Here is a 22,613-nt window from a genome sequence, read left to right on the forward strand (position 1 = left end):
AATTCAAAATTAATTAAATGTGCAAATGAGCTTGTTAATGAAGTTGAAACTCAATTTTACAGGATTTCGACATATTTGATCAAATCAGGAAATAAATCCATGTGAGTATGTATACCTCCACACTGTGTCTTTGTACCGAGTATCATTGAAATCAGTCAAGGCATCTCTGAGAAATATCAATGAACAGACAAAAGCCATGATTAATAATCAAAATGGCTGCCAGTCGGCCATATTTGATCATTCCAAAAAAGTTGTCTTTGTAACAAGTCTCAACAAAATCGGTCAAGCCATCTCTGAGAAATGGCGATGGACACACAAGGACCGTTTTTGACTGAATTTTGGCATTAAAAATGGCCGCCAGTCGACCATATTTGATCGAATCGGAAAATAAATTGACGTGCACATGTATGGTTGACCCTGATGTCTTTGTACCAAGTTTCAAAAAAATCGGTCCAACCATCTTCGAAAAATCACTCCGGACGGATGGACAAACTGACGAAGGCGAAACTACAAGCCCCCTTCCCCGAATAAACTACTGATACATACCCGGTAAGTTTGTTCTGTGAAGACAGCGCCCTCATTGTTCACCAACATGTAAAATGGTAATAACATTCTCCAAGTCGCTGAGTCTGAAAAGGTCTCATACCACTAATCAACCAATTTAAATGCCTTGCAAGAACCATTGAAATTTTTTAAATATTTTTTTTCTCAGGTGCCCATGTTTGAGGGCGTGATCACCTGGGTCAAAGGTGAGACCAACATGTGGTCTTTTGTTTACTACTTAGCGACTGTGTACCTGTGAGTTTGTTCTGTGTGTATTTAGATGTTCTAATCGTGGTGTTTTTCCAGTGATTTCTCTGGGTGCAATCCAAATACAGTAGGTGTGTCTTGTTTACCTGAGATTTGCAAGAGTTTGAGCTAGCCAACATGTTAGTTTTTCATGTGATTGATTACTGGCATGTTGATTTCCCATTTTTGAGGCATTTTTTCAACTTTGTTCATCGTTTTCATATAGCAATCTCATCGTATGTTAACATTGTCGTCTATGGAGTTTCAATTAGTAGTATGAGACCAAAACATTAAATGCCCCTCCCCATATAAGATGTTATAGCGCCCTCATAGTACCAAGTGGATTTAGTTTTATTCAAATGTCTTCACTGTAATATATGTACATACATACATGTAAGTGATTTTTTCATCTCCAAGAGGTACATTAACAGCACATCTCCAATAGAGATACATGTACCATATTTGCTCTATTAAAAGTGCATTAACTGTGTTTTAGATTATACCTCATCAAACTCTTACCAACCCATTTACGTAAGTCAATGCGCTTCAATAAAGTGAATAAAGTCTCACATTAGCTCTATAATATAGCGGTATTCCCAGGACAATTTTGGACTGTTTATGTAGAAATTATTTTATCTTTCTAATTCACATACACTTAAACAAGATGCCTCATGGGAGTAAGCAAGGTGCATCATGGGAGTAAGTAAGATATATAGTAGTAGTGCAACCATGTATGTAGAACTTGATTACTTGATTACTTGAGATCTACTGGTATAGATGCATTTTTAAAATTTATCTTTCAAATATAGTGGAGATGAAATTTTTGAGACTAAAATAAATGTAATCTATAAAGATGGTTGCACAAACAATTTCCCTTCAGTATTTAATTTAAAATATTTTTTCATGCAGTTTTGTTTGGACTGTATTGCTTTACTTATGTTTATACCACTCTTGGTCATGTGATCTATTGTTCTTACCGCGAGTTTATGCGAGTTCACACTTGGTCTCCTATCTCACAGTTTGTTTTGCATAGAGATCAGAGTTCTTTCTCAATTATTGAAAAAGTTGACCAAGCTGGGTTTGAACTGTGACTTCCGTATTGGTAATCAGTACCTATAATCCTTACTCTATGATGGATTTGGTTGGAATGGTGATACAGATATAAACCATGGAAGAATACATTCGTTATTGTGTGCATTAATTGCACATCAACATTTGACATTCACAAGACACTGACCATAAGTGTGTCTGTTACACGTAAACAGTACGGTTACTATATTTGTATATGATTAACTGATCATATTGTTATTGTCATTATTGATGATATTATTATGACAAATCACATTAGTTTGTATATTTAAACTTAAAGGTGAAATAAAAAATTACATTAATTGTTGCATGAAATGTAATTTAAAGTTGTATTGTCAACAAAATTTACGTGTATTTGCAATGTATAAGCATCAGAAATTCCTTGCCAATAGTTAAATATCTCCAAGCAGTTACTGTAAAATACTTTATTTTCGCTTGGAATTAATTTTTGCTATTTTTGCTGAAGGAATGATTCAGTGAAAAAAAAATCCAGTGAATACATCTTTTTCCTTTATTTTCATTCAACTCGCCAAAAATGAGTGAAAAAAAATTCTGTACAAAACACCCAAAAAGTCTTTTCAGCCAAAATTAATTCAAGCTAAAATAAAGTATTTTACAATATTTTGTTGGGATTGAATTTTCAGCATCTTAGGGTGTCATCAAGTCAAAGATGGAGTTTTCAGCATCTTAGTGTGTTATTTAGTCAAAGATGGAGTTTTCAGCATCTTAGGGTGTCATTAAGTCAAAGATTGAGTTTTCAGCATCTTAGGGTGTCATCAAGTCAAAGAATGAGTTTTCAACATCTTAGGGTATCATCAAGTCAAAGATGGAGTTTTCAGCATCTTCAGGTGTCATCAAGTCAAAGAATGAGTTTTCAACATCTTAGGGTGTCATCAAGTCAAAGATTGAGTTTTCAGCATCTTAGGGTGTCATCAAGTCAAAGATTGAGTTTTCAGCATCTTAGGGTGTCATCACGTCAAAGATTGAGTTTTCAGCATCTTAGGGTGTCTGAGTCATCAAGTCAAAGATGAAGTTTTCAGCATCTTCGGGTGTCATCAAGTCAAAGATTGAGTTTTCAGCATCTTAGTGTGTCATCTGAACTCCGCACAGTTCGATGCGCGTTACTTATCATCACTGCACAGAGCAGCTTTGCATAGAACTCATTTGCATATTCGAATATGTTCGAACTACAAGACCTCGTCGGTTAACACAGTTATGCATAAGTCACTTGGTTACTTTAAACAATTTAATAAGACGTTTCACGCCCGACTCCGAATAAAATGTTCTGTTAATTAGATTAAAATATACATGACTTGCGCTAGAAAAGTGCAATCCTTTCCTACATGCAAAAGCATTAGTTTCTACAATAAATAGCTAACTTTATAAACTTACTAGAACCTTTGTGTTCTATTGCTGTTAGATGCGCAAAATCGAACCCGTTCAAGCCAGAAATAGTATTGAAATATTCACCAGAATACAAGATGAACGGAAATGTTAGGAAACTTTTTTCAGTGAATTTAGTCTTCAATGTTACTTTCCCAACTATATTCGTTAACAGAACGTTTCTTTCCTCAAAGTTTTAGTGTATCACGTGCGCCATTTTACTACAGTAACATAACCTTGCAAAACATAGTCCACGATAAAATGGTTCGTATTTACGTTTTTACTGAGGTTTGACATTAATAAATAGTTCGGATGTCACATACGTTTTTTTCCCCACTTTTATAGTACGTTTTCAGATGTAACAGGTACAAGAAAATGGCCGTGCGTAGTGAAGTGATTGACCACAAAATTGAAGGCTGCCTGTGGCAGAGGCACTATTGCGTACAGCGCAAAGGCCTATGGGAAGGAGATTGGGTGTCATCAAGTCAAAGATGGAGTTTTCAGCATCTTAGGGTGTCATCAAGTCAAAGATGGAGTTTTCAGCATCTTAGGGTGTCATCAAGTATGCACTTCCACAGCAGAATTTGATCAGCAATGCCTAACAGGATTTATTATGAAGAAGACAATAAATATCTCAGTCAATAAACTGTGTAATATGTCATTAAGTTTTCATTCAGAATAAGCATGGAAGGTACTAACAGAAGGAGTCATGACGCCTCTCAAGTGGCCACTTAAGCTTCTTAACAGACTTATTTTCTTTTGTTTCAACCCAAGTTAATCCTGATGAGGACATTGTCTAGCTCATCTTTGATGTCGATGATAGTTTGCGATTGTTTACACAAATAACGAGTGAGCGGAATATGATACAGCCCCGCCGATTTTTAAATGTGACCATAAAATATATGCGCATTATGAAACTACGGTCATCATACATGCGCACTCGGTTGGTTTAGGTGTGAAAGGTCAAAATACATATTTCACAACCGGAAATTCAACAGATTAACGTTTGACTTCACAGATTTCACATGTTTTAAATATTAGCAACTGTAACAAGAACAAGATTTCGAATGTCTACAACACAAATTCCTAAGGACTCCTAAAAAATATTATCACAGAGAAAGTGTCTAGGCATGCCCTTCTTTTGATACTATCTTTTCTGGTGGTGTTGGCCGATGCCCGGTGGTCGAAAATTTCAATAGTTTCGAGCGTCAAACCCACGCAATGACAATGGTTCGGTTGAATAATGCAGTCGTTTTTATCACAGGCAATCATTGATTAAGTCTCATCACTGTTACAAATACAAAAAGATTCACGATAGTTCATCAGTTCTTCTCCAATCGATGTTATGTCTGCTAATTTTTCATTAAAGTTCGCCAAGATCTCTGGAAACAACAGCATTCAAACTAGACGCCATTTTCAGCATTTTACATGCGAGGTTCGTCTATCGCTTCCGAACATGCTCCGAATATCACCGAATGCTTGAGACTAGCGTAACCCATTGTACGAAGGTGTTAAGAGCGAACAGAACCAATGTTTGTGAACAAACATTGACAAACGATCATGGGGCAAAGCTAAAACAATAGCGTCGTGGCTCCTTCCGTTAGTACCTTCCATGGTATAAGTTGTGAATGCTATAACTTGATTTTTGGCCAAAGTGCTCAGAATGGAAAGAACTTTTAATTAAGTTAGACCGACAATACTACTGCAAGACACAAATTACATTTTTTTTTTTTTTTGATATCAACCCAATCTGATAAAATGTGGTGTAGATAGTACATGTAGCTGCAGAAGTACCAATACAACTCACATTCAAATCTTGTAGGGTCAAAATTCATTTCATCAGTTTTAACCAGTCGAATGTAAAAAGCTGCTCACATATCAAATTTTAATCAACACACTTCAAAATAAAAATAAAATTATTACTATAAATTATTAATATAAATTAATATTGACCGAATAAAAAAATGTAATCATAATTTCATAATAAAAATAAAAAGGCCACACATAAATTTTAGAAAACAAATTGATCAAACCTCCATTGATGTGGTTTTCCCAAGACTTGTAAATTTCATACGAGTGATGATTTTCAATTGAAAATTAATTATCACTTTCAGCAAGGTAGAAATGAGTTCTTTTTGTCTCTGTGTACCAGATATGAAACCATCAGATAAATATTATATATACATGTATCTAGTTTATTTGAGATATATCAATATTAAATTAATCTTCTGAGAATGAAATGCACATTACTGAGTGATGGTGAGGTATGTCTGGAACTGCTGATTGTTAACAGCCAATCAGGTGACTTGTTACATATTAACCCTTTCATTCTCCCCATTATGCAAATTCAGGCATCACTGATGAATATTTAATACCAATCAGAAGTCCATATATCACTTTGAGTTGTAAACGTAATGAATCTTTTCTGTTTCAAATACGAATAATTGAATGTTTCCAAATGTTGTATGACAAGCTTTTAAATATATTTTTAATATCTATAGAAACTTATTATTAATAATTTTCTGTATAAATTGCACAGATCTTCATTATTGATCAATTATTTGATTTACCGGTTATATGGAATAATATAGATTTTATAATAGATTTTATTTTTTTAAATTTCTTTAGATTGAATTCCATTGACCTATATTTCTGCTGAAATGCAGCTAAAAGTTTGACATAAAAAATATTTACTGAATTTTATTTTATTATTATTTTATTGCTCATTCAATAAAAAATATGATTGTTTAGTGTTCTTCTGTAAAACAGATTGAAAATTCATGGTTTATATTTTATTTTTGCCTGATATATATGTAAACCACTTGAATTTCAAGATGAGTTTTCAAGAGTTTCATGCAGTGAACATTTTTAGCAGTGTGCATTTCATTAGTGTCCTGAAAACAGAATCATAGTGACTTTTCGAAATTTTGCTCTCACAAAGACCATTAAGTCAAACGACTTGAAGCTTATCTACATGTGTGTCATATGGAATATTTCATACAAACAATTATTTACGGTAAATATAAGAAAAAAAATAAGGATTTGGATCTGAGTTAATTAATGGGAATATTTTTTTTATTTGACTTTTGAGATATCAAATATTATTTCAATTATTATTTTTTAATTTAAAACTGCAAGCCAGATGTGAGACAAACAATTCATTATACTCATCACATGTGTCGTTTACTCTGTATTAGTTTATACTACCTAAGTAATTTAGTATCAATGTTCATTCCATATATTTGCAATTTCAAAAAAATATTATTCACAATTCACAATAATCGATAGAAAAATATGATTCCATATTAATTCCTGAACAAAATAATGTTGATACTACAAATAAATAGCATCCCTCACAATGGAAGCTGTTCTCCCCTATATACTTGCTGCGAATGGAAAGATCTATTGCCATGGCAACATACAGGAGCAGCCATTTCCTGAATCCCTATAATTTATTTGAAAGTGATTAACATATCTAGAGTGGCTCTCGTGTTGTATTTGACATTCACAAAAAAAATATATTTGTCGCAAATAAACATAGCTAATTTGTATTTTGTCATAACCTTTTTTCCTTTGTTCAACAAATACAGCTGGGTATAAAAACAAAAATACATGAACAAGCATAAAATGCATGTGATTTGGGGCCATTTGAGGTAAAACAAGCATTAATTATAAAATAGAGTTAAATATTTAAGACTACATTGGATGTTGTAATTTGCATAATGTCATTGAAAGAAGTTGCTTACATGTGGATGTTGCGTACTATAATGAGGAGATACGTATGCTAATTTATGTCTTGTCAACTAGGCCTGTCTGATCAATGCTAGTACTACGTCTTTCACCTCACGTTTATTCCGCATCTTTTATTCTAATATGTGATACGTCTGACTTATCGGCTGATGCTTGTCTTCTATCACATATTGGTAGTTTTTGTGTTTCTCTTCCTTGTCGTCGGCGTTATAAATTTTGCTTCCAAGCTGCTACATCTTAGAATCAGCTTTTGGGTCTACACCGGCCGGGAGATCTCACGTCATTTTATCAGTGACTCTGAGCTTGGACATTTCTTGCAACAGGAAAACCTGCCATATCTTGAAAGGAGACACACCTTGAACCAAAATGGCCGAAGAGACTATTTACCTGTGTAATTTTCGCGTTTCTGTGGATGGAGAATGGTTATGCCTTCGAGAACTCAACGAAATTTCTATGACACCCAAGCTACAGTCCCCAGTGGAAGAACCTGGTATTTACTTCTTAATTCTATACACATAACTGTGCAACCTGCTTAGACTAGCCACTGCATATTTTATGTTTAATGAGATATATTTTTAAGTCTTAAACACATTTAGTAAACTAGATATTGTACTAAAAATATTTTACCTAAAATATATCATGTCATATTTACATTCCAATTAAGTAATTAATTTTTCCTAAAAATTTAAATATATAATTTGAACACGTTTTGAAAATGATAATGAATATATGCAAGCACATGTGGTTCCCTGTTAAAAGTAAATTGGTAAAGATGTTGATTGAATCATGGGAATTCAACTCGGGTTTCTTTGATGAATTCCAAATTACTTGCAGTTATAGTGTTGACAGTCCATGGATACAGTGACAAAACTTAGCATACACCATGCAATTATGGAGACATCTTCACGTGGCATTTAAATTTGCAGTGGGTTTCAATTGAAAGAATTAATATCCGATGGAAATGCCTTTCACTTTCTTTATACCTCATCTTGATCATCAAAAATATATTATAAAAAATATATTTCATGCATCACAAAAAATGTATATAAAATGTATTTAAATTTCATTTTTCTCCCCCAACCATTTGTGGTTTACTGCTCGTTCATAAAAGGCTTTTATTACATTCAGCTGACCTTTGCCTTTTATAGAATTGTAATTTCCGTCATTAGTTTTTCTTCCGGAGATTTCACATATTGCAAAAATGAAATATAAGCCATTCTTGAATTATCACTGCCCTTCCCTTTGTTGCCCTATCTTTGACCTTTGTGTATACGTGTCTTATGAAAGCTTTCAGTTATTGTGTTTTTGAATAATCCATACAATCCAGTTTTATTGTACAGACATTGAAATTTATTCAATCTTATCAGTGTTGATATTGAGGTCTCCTTACCTATGTTGTTATGCAAGACATCCAAGTAGAGACTTCATGCATTAATGGATCAAAATTTCCATTTTTTTTTTAAAAAAAACTATTATTTTACTCCCAAAATGGGCATCTATGGAAAACTCAGCAGACACTTATTAGATATATTCATCAAGAGACAAATGAACAAATATTACAATCGCATAATGAATATGAATAATACCCTTCTTAAAGAAGCTGCTTATTTAAACAAGAAAATTAACAGTAAATGGTACAAGGAAGTGAAAACCTAACTTGCTAATATCAATTAATCAGGATTTATTAATATTGAAAAAATAATAACAAAAATGTTGGACAAACAAATTAAAATATTTTTGAAAAATAATATCCATGATGACAAATGAGAAAAAAATAAACTGAGAACTTACAAAGGTTTCAAAATGATATTCAGACTAAAAATACCTGGTTGATATCGAGAACACCAAAATGAAAAAACAATTGAGTAAATTCAGACTCTGCAACCACTGTCTCAAAATCGAAATGTTTTGATAAAAAACAACAAATTCTCCACAATCTTGAGTTTATATACTGTGAAATACTTTATTTTCGCTGGATTAATTTTCGCTGAAAAGATTTTTTGGGTGTTTTGTATGGAATTTATTTTCATTGATTTTTAATGAGTTAATGTAAAATATAGGAAACAAGGTACCCATTCGCTGGATTTTTTTTTCACTGAACCGTTCCTTCAGCGGAAATAGCAAAAATTATTTCCAAGCGAAAATAAAGTATTTTACAGTATAACATTTCTTAATATCGTGTTAGCAAAGTACATAGAAAAATGTTAATATATAAAAGAGCAACTTCCAGACCGAACACAATAAGACTCAGTGTAAAAAAATTAAAATTAATTTAAACATCCATCCTTGTTATGTGCTAATTTCATTATGCCATTTTCTCCTGAAATACTTCACCTTTAACCTTTTATTTTTTACCTTTGTATGTATTTAGTTTTAGTTTTTTTTTGTGTTTTTTAAGACCATACAGTTGTACATTTTCGCATCAGTGTTGTGTCATTAAAATATTAAAACCGTCTTTTTATCAAATCTGTGCTAACTGATCGCATTGATACATCGTGCCAATTCACTTCTGCATTGCATTAAAAAGATTATGTCGTCAATAATCTGAAATTTCGTCACTTTGACACAGCATTTTAAATGGTTTATGAAAGACTTGACTGACCTCTTAGGTCAGAGGAGGTTGTTTCAGGTCAAATCATACTGACAAACTTCATGGCATAAATTACTTTGCATCGAGAGTTTGAGTACAATCGAAAACATCCCACAACTAAGATAACAATGAAGATCTTGCCTTTGACTGCTTTCCAACTGTGAATTCAGACGGTATGTAAATCATATTGTAATGAAATTGTGTATTTTTATGAAAATGTTTGTTTTTTCATTGTAAAAGTGTTGTGAAAATCATTGACGACTCGTTTTGCTTTTCTTTTCTTCAAAAAGAGGTAATATTCCCCCAACCCCAGCATGGTGAACGGAAGATGTAATTTGGACGGTTACAATGTTAACCCCCCCTCCCATAAAATTATCTCTTCTGATTGGTTCTTGAGTATAAGCCCACTCCTTACTTTCCCAGATTTTACATGTTGAGGCTTATGATCAAGGAAGCATGGTATTATCAAAATTGCTTTTATTTTCACCTTGTTGATATCCCTACAATGATATTTCTAAGTCATTTATTGCTAATCCTGAGATAACATATGGTATTGTGAGAAGCAATATTGATATTATTTCAAGCAATATCACACATTATCTTCAGTATAACCTCTCTAGCATACATACAATTATGTCAGCAAGAAATGCATGAATCTGCATGGACACAAGAAATTGCAAGGTCACTTGCAAGGTTGTCGCATCAGACTTGTGATCGGTAGACCCAAGTTCAAATCCTACCTTAGGCTGAACATCAAAGGGTCTACCCCTATCCTTGGTGAGTATGCCACAGACTCAATGGGAAAGCCAATTCCACTGGCCGAGATTCATTCACTGGCGAGTGCGACTTTGGGAGAACCTTGGTTAAGGTCAGGATAGCGCATTAAAATTGCCATTTGATAAAGTGATGGCCACACGGGCCTGTCATGTAGTTCCAAACATGAATATGACTTCTGTGTGAGCACTATCACTTGCACTCCCAAAAAAAAATGTCAGGAGAGACAACAGATCTGTTGCCTGGCACAAAAACATTTATAAAAAAAAAAATTGCACAACCATGACTGTTACATGTAGAAAGCAGAGATTTACGACATCACAGTACTGCTCCCATCTCGCATACTTTAAAATGCATACGCATGTGGAATACGCTAATATTTAAAGAGGAGATTACTGTCGAACATACGATTTGATTTGCCAATTCACTGACTACAAGTAGAACTTAAAGGTTGAATATTCTTGCAACATGCTCTGTAAATTTAAATCTGTATGTTACATTCATTGAATGTGTCTTCAACTTTTAAGATTGATTATTTGGCAAAAGCGAGAGAACTATCACACAGTGGAAAATTATTTTCACTGTCAATATCGATCACGAATGGTTACTATAATGTGACAAATATTTCTTGACTTCAGGCCAAATGGTAACACCAGGGTCAAATTGCAGAATGTTGCAGTAAACGTTGATAAGAAAACAATGATATTCAGTCAGTTGCTACTCATATGTTTTTTATTTAATAGTGTATGTCAATTCTGATTTTAAAGCAGGAGAGTTGTCACCTGCGCACGCACAGGAATTGAGTTCTAAGCGATGATAACAACACGCTAAGAACGCAAAGACTCGTGGTTAGATGCTTGTTTGTAAACAATGACACGCTATGGCCACCTGACGCATGCATAGATGACGACTCCCCCTGCTTTAAACCACACATGTAAAGCCTGATTGCATTCCTACTGCAAGTCGTTATACAATTATTTTCACCGCTTTCAATTTACGATTTGTTAATTTGGGAAGACAAAATTTTGCGAAAGCTGCTGTGAACTCTAAGATCCAATAGGAATGTTAGTAAAAAACACCGAATAAATGGTAAACTTGTGAGTATACTAAGTACAAAACTCACCAGAATGTGCTTAATAATATCAGATCCAGGCGAATCGCTGACAATAAATTTTATTAGCCTGTTAGTTAGGAAACATATTTACCACTGTAAAATGAATGATATAAAACCCAACTTCAAGGGTATTCTAACGTACATGAAAAGAGTCTACCAGTGTGAAAATTGGATAGCAAACCACAACAATAAAATGATTTATTAAAAAGTGGTCCCCTTTAATACCATATATGGAATAAAGGGGCAAGTGGTATGAACTAGAACTGAATGAGATAGACAAGTAGCAATCTAATGAATATAGTGAAAAAATCCGTCCATGTGAACCAAAAGCAAACATAAAGGTTCTGGGTTTGAGCAATAAATCATTCTTCCTCTGAAGCTTTGAGAAATGTCACTTTGAAAAACTTTGAGTTATACAGGAATGCAAGCATAACTTCTTTATTCACAGATATGTAAATTTTTATGAGTAACCAATAAAAATATATTAAAATACAAAAAAAAAAAAAGTACAAAACTCAAATATAGACCGCCACAAAATGGTGTGGTTTTTTCCTAACTCATATTTTTTAAAACGTAATAAATCATTATACATCTGAAACCGTAAACAATAAAATTCATTCATCTATAAAACGCTGTAGAGATGTGTGCGTCTCATTTACATCACATTCAAACAATTTACATCGTGCGTGTATGTGTTCGTCCATTAGTTTATCTCAAGTATGCATCGGCAGATCATATTCAAACGTCACACACAAATCATACATCTTGGTAGACGTCCATTCGTTTCATGATTGTATTCAAGATGGCCGAATGGCAGCCATTTTAGTATTAAAAATCTATCAACGTTTAGCATTTCTTCTATTCTGGAACCTGATCTGGGTCATGTATGGATGGATTTCGTTCAAACTTGGTACGTACATTTGACATTACGGGAACTTGATTCTCGTCATTTTGTTTGTCAGTTCAGATTGAAAATGTCGACTAGCCTGTTTATTTGTTCGACCATCAGATTCAAGAAGATCAATGGTGGCCATTTTAATGGTGAAAATCCATGAAAAGCAATCATTTTTCTCATTCCAGAACAAGATCTCAGTCGTTTATGAATGGATTTTGTTCAGACTTGGTACATACATTGGAAATGAACGCTGACATATCTTGACAAATCTAGTGAACTGCGCATAGCCACTTAACTATATTTTCCCTGGTCATTGTGTCATTTAAATCTATCTCTGTTCAGTGAGTAATTAATTAATTAATTAATTAAATACATAATTTCACTACCTGACCTGATACTAGTAGATGGAGAGGGTCCTTTTATGCGGGACTGGTGTAAAACCGTCCTACAAGTCATCATACTTATTTGATTGATGCTATTAACAAGTGCAAGTCATATTAAACATGGGTAAAATCTTTTCTGTCTTATTACCTGTAATAGTTCATCTTTATTACTATTATAATTCCTTCCCAGTTTCCTTATAAAGTTAAAACAGCTCACAGTTGTATGCCTGCTTCTTGCCAATCAGTTTCTTATATTGGTATTGAGTTATGATAACAAATTAAGGTATCCAAATCTCCTGATTATAAGGCACTGTAACAAAGATTGTGGTTTGGTATGCTAATCTGTGTCTAATATGTTTTGTCAAATACTTTCTAATATATATAATAATTAGTATGAAGTGATATGATTATCATAGGTTACTTTCACCCAGGGTATTGTACCAATTTCAGAATGCAAATTAACTTGAACCCGAGTCTTCAAGGTCTCTTGAGTACATAAAGGAATTGAATTAACTTTTATAAATGTACAGAGAAGGACCCAGTCAGTTGTACTAAGCAGTATACAACCTTTATTGTGACATTTGATTGGCGAGAATAACAGTAAGATCAATATATTTACATGTATATAGTCTATGATAAAATAAATGCAGCAAAAAATCTAAATAAATTACATAAAGGAAATATAAAAAGATAAATAATAAAAGTGATTTAACTTTCAAGTATGAATGGAGCAGAAACAAATGTGAGACAGTTAGTGTAAATAAATATGAAGTGAGACAGTATTATTGATAGTGGTTATTGATGTGGATAGGATTCTATCCTCCAGTCAGTTATACTCAGTGAGAGTGGGTGTGGATAGAGGCGATTGTGATCACGTATTGTCTGCAAGTCGGAGACTCGTCTGAACATCAAACAACAGTTTTATAACTACAAAGCTCTAAAATAATCGTGAAATATTCATAATTACGTGAATTTATAATGAGATGTCAGCAGCTTTCATACTGGGATTAAACCATCGTGAGACAGGCCGGACAAGGCCGGACACGTAAAGCCTAATTGTTGCATTCCTACTGCTAAGTCGTTATTTTCACCGCTTTCAATTTACGATTTGATAATTTATGAGGTCACAATTCTGCGAAAACTGTTGTTAAATTGTTTATCATTTCTTAGACTTGTTGACACAAATTAATGATGTTCTTTTTACTTTTTCCTTAGAAGACATTATTTATTTATTTGATTTACATGTAACAGTTGACCATCAAAAACTCTAGTTGGGAAGATGGCAGAAAAAATTTTCAACTTTTAGGGCAATATTGTTTCTTCTTTTTTTTCTTCATATAATAATAAAAATTTTTCTGGCAATTTTATTTTTCAAAATTTGCTCTCTGTCGAGATTCTTTCTCAGCAACTCTTCCCCTTCCTCTGAGTTATTTATGATCAACCCCTTAAAGCACGGTCGTCGTCGCGCAGCGCGTGTTCGAATTTCATGTAAATAAACAATGTATTTTACACGCGTTGTATACATCGCTATGAGTCCCATATCAAACAGAACGTGGCACGGCGACTGCCACCCTTTAATTTTTAAAAATGTCTTGTTTTGTAGATCACACCATCAGTAATGTCAAATTTCTCAGTCATATATATAAATTATTTTTTGTCATCATTGCATACATGTAGATGTATTTTATTACCGTCTTGCACATCTGCTCATCTAACACAGGAAATTGAGTGATTAATTTTGTCTTTAAAGTCTCCATCTGTATTTGTCCGGTTAGTGTTAGACATTTTAAAATACCTATATGCTCTTTTAGCAAATTTGGCATAAATGAATTGGCAATGCATGAATTTAGCTAAATTGGCAACAATCTTATTGTGGGAAATGCCTTTTGTTGAATTTCGATATGGACAAAAATGCACTTGTTTAGCTAAATTAGCAAAAATATCGTAATTGTTGAAATGTTTGAATGAATATTTTTACTATCAACATTTGGATCTACCGGATTCGGCTGATGCCCCGCCCATCCTAAACCCCGTCCATGGACGATGTTTCAAATAGTGAGCGATGTTTTGGTCCACACATTGCCTGACTGGACCAACAAACATCTTTACAGACCCCAATTTTCTCGCCCGTCATCTCGCATCGAGCGCGGTATTTCAAATATGATGCTAAAAATAATTCACTGTTAAGTCGAAACATGTAAAAATCCAATGCTCTATATGAATAGGTGATTTTCCGTACAATTGCGAGATCTCGCGAGATGCATGAAGGACGCGCGTCGAACGTCTGCCGCAAAAATCGAACGATTTGATTTTGAACTAGAATTTCTTTATTTCGTATTTTACATTGACCGGCCGATCTTTGACAGAGGAATATTGCTTCCGAATAGGCTTACTTAATCAAAATTGCCTGTCATCAAATGTGGGCAGCACATTATTGAGCATGGAAATGTCCCCGAAATACTTTCGCGTTTGTCGAATCCCACGCGATGTTTGACGCGACTACGACGCTATGACCTTTGTTTGTCCTGTTTTTACGTTCGATTTCACGCATAATGCGTGATTCTCGCAGTGAACGGAAAATGGTCAATTGTTGTTGCGTGAAAAAATGGAATATGCTTGTATTTTATGCAAGTATTTATCACCAATTTCAAGAGTAAGAGTCGTAACATATTTTCTTTTTGCGTTTTTATCACACCTTATTTTGAATTGTTGTCTAGTATCTTTACATTCAGTTTGCTGATGTATTAACTACACAGAATTATAAATTTCTTTAAAAATGCTGGAATGATTTTTATTGCTAAATGCAGTTAAACCTATTGAAAAGATGTCTGTCATATTTCCTAAAAAAGCTGATGTAACAAGGTTGTATCTTTCAGACCTAATTAGTCCCAGTTCAAAAACAGGAAGTTGTACCGGTAATTCGATCTCTAGCAGTCCATCCGGAGTGAAATTTCAGAACCCTCTGAACTGAGTCCGATTATTCTTGGCATATAGCACTTCTGTGGAATATATGCAAATCGATGCTTTAGTGATTTGATTCAAAATGGCCGACTGGTTGTCTATATCTTTGACATGCTTTGTCTGTTTTCATTCAAATTAGGTACATACATTATACATGTGAGGATACAAAATACAACTGTCCAAGGCAATTTGTCAAATCAAAAATGACTGGAGTATGTGTTGAAATATATATCTATGTTTATTTCATAATCAGATCAAAGATGGTCGCCTGGCAGCCTTTTTTTTTTATTGGACACACTTTGTCAGTTTTTGTTCAAATTTGCTACATACATTCTACATATTGAGATACATGCCTGTAAAGCTTTGTTACGTATTCAATCAAAAAATTACTACTGGCAGCCATATTGTTTTTTTGAAAATATATCGTTGACACTTTTTTATTATAAACGTGGTAGGATACATGTTCATGACAATTAGTTTCAAAATTAGATCAAAGATGGTTGACTGGCAGCCATTTTTTATTGAGTCATACTACTATGTGTACATTTTCACTGATGTTTAGCAAACGTGTGACAAATGAATTTACGTGTCTGTTTTTGTTTTTTTTGATTTAAGATGACCATCTGGCTTGTAGCGATATATGTGCATGATTATTTGTTTTATGATCAGATCAAAGATGGTCTATTGCTGGTAACCCTGGTTTTTTTTTGCCATACAACTATGATACCTATGTACAGTCTTTTTTGTCACATTTATCGTATCTTCCGAACGTTGTATTCAAAGTCAAAAAATCAAAATAATGAAAAAAATTAATAAAAGTGAAAAAAAAAATCAATCAGGTTAACATGAGTGAGTCTGGTTGCAAATAAATTCATGAGGCCACCTAAGATACATAATAGCTTGTACAACAGATTATGATTGTGTGTGAGTAAACTTTAGTAAACTTTAACCGATGCGCCAAGTTGTATATTCTCTGTTGCTATGGAGATGTGCTCTTTACTTGAGTTTGGATACAAAAATTGCATAAATATAAGAAATAGCAAATCAAAAAATTAAATTTCTAACAATATATTAAATTTAGAAGTTATGTAATAAATCATCAGTTGACTGCAATAAAATTATAACAAAACAACAAAGAATAATAAAATACAATATGAATAATAATAAGTATGAATAAGCAAATTTACTTTTGTTTCTAATTTCAAACAATTTATGAATATATTCCCCGATTTGTTTAATAATATGATCTTCAACGTTACTCAACAAGTAGTTCAACATCTAAAAATCATCTGTTATTTCAGTTGGGGATTTCATATTTAATAAAAAATATTGTCTAACAGGCAAGTTAGGGTAATGCATAAAAAAGTGTAACTCATTTTCAATTTAATTTTGTGAACATTGTTTACATATTCTATTTTATAATGCAGTTTTTGGATTAGTATGTCCGCCCCTTTCAATTGCCAGATTATAAATACTTGTTCTGAGACAAGATGTAGATATTTTTTTGTTTCAAATTTAGACTAATGTTCAAATGTATAGGAAAGCTTTATTTTTTAATTAATGTCTTTTTTTTAACTCAGATCTCAAGAACTATATATATTTATTAGTGAGATTTGATTTTACAAATGTTTATATATGAATAGAAAAGTAGATTTTATACTTTTTAATAGTCGAAAGAGTTGTATAAAAATGTGTTTTATTTTTGCTGCTATTCTGGATTAAACTGTAAAATAAAATACTTATATATTGATTTTAAAAAATCCATTGAATTTATATTGAGGAAAACTACATGCAATGTAAATATTGTTACTGTGTGTTCTGGTATTTCATTGTTGCTAATGTGATATCGTGCTTTCTGTAATTGATACTTAATGCTAATAAAAAAACAATTTATTGAATTCTCTATTGACATTTATTCTTTTTTTCTTGAAAATAAATATTTATTCTGTAATTGTCTCTGTAGAAATTTTTTCTTTCATATTTTTTTCTTTGCAGTTTAATTTTTTTCTATATCTGAGTTATAATATTTCTTATTATTCATGGAATCCTACTCCATACTCTTGGATTAAATGTACCAATGGTAGTCAGTGAATTATTAATAATCTAACTGTATTTACTCTAACCCCCTAGATATTTGACATAAATAAAAAAAAATATCATTAACCACAAAAACAAATGTATATGAAACATTCTTGTTCTAAAATGGAAGTAATTTTATGTTTTCTGTCTGTCTTCTCTGATATTGAATCCAATCAATATGGATGACTTTTAAGAGCAGTCTCATCGAAAATTTTATGAAATCTTTTTAAGTGCTTTTGTGAAATTTAAAATCTGATAAGCCTCGACTTTGCAGAATCTTCTGGCTAAGTAACAGCAAATGTGTTTCTGGTCATTACGTATTAGTTTTAGGTTTTTGTCCATTTCAGTAAAATTCAATTCAATCATTTGTCCACTTGGACAGGTGCCTTTATATAGCCAATGAGAGTAACATATCTGTACCTCAATTATCAGTCAGTTGTGATTGGCCTGCTAAGTCAGGTGACTTTATATAGCCAATCATAGTGACATATTTATACTTCAATTATCAGTCAGTTGTGATTGGCCTGCTGTGTCAGGTGACTATATAGCCAATCAGAGTGACATATCTGTACCTCAATTGTCAGTCAGTTGTGATTGGCCTGCTAAGTCAGGTGACTTTATATAGCCAACCAGAGTGACATATTCATATTTCAATTATCAGTCAGTTGTGATTGGCCTGCTGTGTCAGGTGACTTTATATAGCCAATCAGAGTGACATATCTGTACCTCAATTATCAGTCAGTTGTAATTGGCCTGCTAAGTCGGTGACTTTATATAGCCAATCATAGTGACATATTTATACTTCAATTATCAGTCAGTTGTGATTGGCCTGCTAAGTCAGGTGACTTTATATAGCCGAGTGACAGATTCGTATTTTCACACTAGGTGATGAAAACTGGTTTAAACTAGTACTGGCAGTATATCAGTTGAAATGTTTTGTGTATTTTACATGCATACCTATAAATTTGCTTTTTTGAAAATTTGGGAAATTGCTAAAAATTGTTTGAATACAATTAGATCTGAATAGCCATGTTTTTGGGAAAGAATACTGCCCCACCCCCGTAATAATGGTGTGTCCCGATCTGTTGATTCTAATTCATTGTTAAGAGTGGAAGTCAATTATGTCACAATGTGCTCAAGTAATTGAATTTTATTCCGTTCTTGTCGTTATTCAGATTTTTATAATAAATCAAAAATGAAATATGAACCATTGCTGTGGCACTTTTAATTATTTTGAATAATTCAGGGCTATGATCTCAGTGATGTTTTCTGTACACATAGCACACACAGTCGTCTATTATATATACTAGATTACGTTTATGTGTACAAAACACACTCTGAGTCTTAAGTTCACCCTGTCTGTACTCCATCTACTTGTCAGATTTCATAATTTTGGCTACTTTTGGGGGTAATTCACAGATCAAAGTTGGATTTGATATTCAAATAACGGGGGTACATGCCTTATGCATATGAAACGTAGTACATAGATACTCTAAGTTAATCTATGTACCTGATTACTTTAAGGTAGAAATCCATACATAATAATTGCAAAATTTGCATAAATTGATGTCATGTGACCTCATAATTATGCATAAATATAATATCTCAAGAACTGTTGAAGATGTGTACATTCAACCAGTGCTATAATGAAGGGATTGCACAAGGGGTATGTCTATTTCATCACATGACCCCTGCCATATTTAATCCCCTTATGCCAATTTAGTGTGTTCTCATCTGTTTTAACACTGACATAACAACTACATAATAGTTGTGCTGATACTGGTTTAAACTCCACCATTTTAGATTGGCATAATAATTCACATCTGTCTTTCCAATGTAAATCTGTTTTTTGTATCCCTTCATGTCGGCAAAAAAAAAAACAGATTTGAGCATGGTATAGGAGACTCACTTATTTTATTTTGATTTATCTGTTTCACTTTTAAGTTTTTCGGTATATCAATCCTGAACTATCCAGCCAATTTCATTCACATTCTCGGTGAATTCCCATGTTCCTCTTTAAATAGGTTGCACATACTTATAATTCTATGTTTCTTTCTTAGATCCTGTATTAGTGGAGAGAACAAATTTATTGAATATGTCTAAACTGTGTATAAAGGGCTTGATAGAATCAGCTTTAGAAGAAGGAAGAACACTGGATAGTGATCACCAGCCGTTACAGCAATTCTTTGCTCTCATGGAACATGTTATGGGACATGGCTTGAAAGGTCAGTCCTTTTACACATATCACCATATTTGTTTTTCAGTGTTTTGGGAATATCACAGCATTTTATTTTATGAACAAAATTTAGTTGTTATACATGTTCTGAGGCCTTAATTGGTACTTCATTATCATAAAAAAATGTTTATGCTATATTAAACTGTATATAATTTCTTTTATATGATCGTTTGTTTCATTGTTTTGCTTTTGACCTCAGTCTTGTTATTGTGCTCTGTTTGACCCTTGACCTTTGTGGTATAACCAGATTAGTATGGTTCAATAGCAATGTCATTTTTTTTTTCAGGGAAAAAATCATTTTTAGATAAAAAGAAAGAATTCTGGGCTCCCTTGGAGTCCCTAGAAAGGATTATGCCAGAAGCATCTGAAATTATTGACAGTGTAAAAAATCTTCCTGGAATCAAGTAAGTGATATGATCCCCTGCCATCATTTATTCACTTTCTGTTAATTTTTCATGTGATGTGCACACTACTACAAAACACTCACTATTATTAATTTGACAGGACTAATTTAGGTAGAGGTCGTGCTTGGTTGAGACTCGCCTTAATGCAGAAGAAACTAGCTGATTATTTTAAAGCACTAATTGAAAACAAAGATATATTAAGGTAGGTCTCATCGTGTTACAAACTGTCATACATTGTGTTTCATTTTGAGAAAATAATGCCACAAATATAAAATAAAGGAAGACAAATAAAGCCTTGATACTAAGTGAATATTTTATGGGATTATTTTTTGTACATTATCAATAAACTGTATACTCTGGTCTTTATTTTGCCAGGCGACAGTTCCAGACATTGAATGTCACTGTTGTCTCTCCTGACTTTTTTCTATTTTGTAAGTGCAAATTGCAAGTGCTAGTGCTGACTAGTGCATTTTGCCACAGAAGTCAACCAGGCTCGGTCGAACACAGGCACCTGCAAACCTTAACCAAGGTTACCACAAAGTTGTATTCGTTAGTGAATGAATCTTGGCCAGTGGAATTGGCTTTCCCATTGAGCACACTCACCCAGGGTAGGGGTCAACCCTTTTGATGTTCAGTCTAAGGTAGGATTTGAACTTGGGTCTACCGATCATGAGTCTGATGCGACAACCACTATGCTACCAGTGACCGGTCCTGTATACTCTGGTCTGCTTACGTGGAACTAAGTGAACATTTTATGGGATTATTTTTTGTACATTATCAATAAACTGCAGACAAGATGATCGCTAAAAAAGTGATTGGGAAATAAATTAAAAAAAAAAAAAAATTTTCACAAAATCCTGTGAAGAAAAGAATTGCAACTGTTTTTATTAGCTCCGCTGTCAACAAAGTTGGCACAGCGGAGCTGTTCATATTATTGATTGTCCATCGTCGTCCCCCGTCGTCAACTTTACAATTTCAACTTCTTCTTCGAAACCACAAGTCGGAATGTTTATTGATATGCAAGTACCTTAGATGGTTCTTTTTCAGATTTGTTAATTTTATGTCAATATCTCAAATTCTTTATTTTTGGTGAATATTTTTGTCATTTTTGGTAAAAAGTGATATTTTTGACTTGTAAAAAAACCCAAGTCTGATTACTTTGATATTACATATATAGGTACTATATGTGGACCTCTCTGAGATTTGTTCATTTCGAGATGATATCTTTAATTCTCTAATTTTGATGATTATTTTTGTCATTTTTGGTAAAAAAAAGATATTTTCAACTTCTTGTTTAAAACCACAAGTCGGATTGCTTTGATATTACATATATAGGTACTACATGTGGAGTTCTCTCAGATTTGTTCATTTCTTGATGAAATTCTCCAATTTTGATGAATATTTTTGTCATTTTTGGTAAAAAGTGATATTTTTGATTTCTTGTAAAAAAACGGCATAGGTACTATATGTGGACCTATCTCAGATTTGTTCATTTCATGATGATATCTTTAATTCTCTAATTTTGATGATTATTTTTGTCATTTTTGTTAAAAAAAAAATATTTTCGACTTCTTGTTTAAAACCACAAGTCTGATTGCTTTGATACATATTGTTCATTTTCTAATGATATCTTCAGTTCTTAATTGAAATGTGCATTGCTAACAGCGGAGATATCTCAGCGGATAGGCTACTTGTTGTAATTGTGACGTAATTTTATTTTCAGTGACTATTACGATGGGACTGCCTTGATGATGGAAGAGGAATCGATGGTTATATCTGGGTTATTAGTTGGATTAAATGTCATTGATTGTAATTTATTCATAAAAGAAGAGGATTTGGATAATTACATTCCCGTTATTGACTTTAGTACATATTTGAAAGATGGAAATTATCTTGAAAAGCCGGATGGAATTTCTGGGTAGGTTTACAAACTGGTCATATTACCGGTATGAGTAACATTTAGGTGTTAGCAGTGGAGATTTTCTTACGTTGCATAAATTCTGAAAATATTGGAAAGTGCATGTGTATATTTGAAAAGTAAAATTCTGAATCAAAATGGATCATGACATGGTAGATCCCCGTTCCCATTTCAAGTCATTTTCAGTAGAAACAATTATTAGTTAACATCCATGTCATCAAAACATATACCGGGTACTGTAGAATATT

The 22,613-nt window shown here is 33.1% G+C and overlaps 1 protein-coding gene across 2 annotated transcripts in view; it reads left to right on the forward strand.

Annotated features, from left to right (window-relative positions):
* LOC100372467 (RUN and FYVE domain-containing protein 2-like) overlaps positions 1 to 22,613 on the forward strand; it is a 49,660-nt gene that overhangs the window by 3,163 nt on the left and 23,884 nt on the right. The window contains exons 1-5 of one of the 2 annotated variants that reach the window (XM_085494029.1): positions 7,120 to 7,501; positions 19,868 to 20,032; positions 20,330 to 20,447; positions 20,548 to 20,649; positions 22,171 to 22,365. In XM_085494029.1, the coding sequence (XP_085350155.1) occupies positions 7,378 to 7,501; positions 19,868 to 20,032; positions 20,330 to 20,447; positions 20,548 to 20,649; positions 22,171 to 22,365 (704 nt within the window). In that variant the 5' untranslated portion in view covers positions 7,120 to 7,377. Of the gene's footprint in view, positions 1 to 7,119; positions 7,502 to 19,867; positions 20,033 to 20,329; positions 20,448 to 20,547; positions 20,650 to 22,170; positions 22,366 to 22,613 lie in introns of those variants that run through there. The other variant, XM_006815785.3, reaches the window with a different exon arrangement.

The sequence above is a fragment of the Saccoglossus kowalevskii genome, chromosome 19, assembly GCF_978046115.1.
Source record: "Saccoglossus kowalevskii chromosome 19, keSacKowa6.1, whole genome shotgun sequence".
NCBI lineage: Eukaryota > Metazoa > Hemichordata > Enteropneusta > Harrimaniidae > Saccoglossus > Saccoglossus kowalevskii.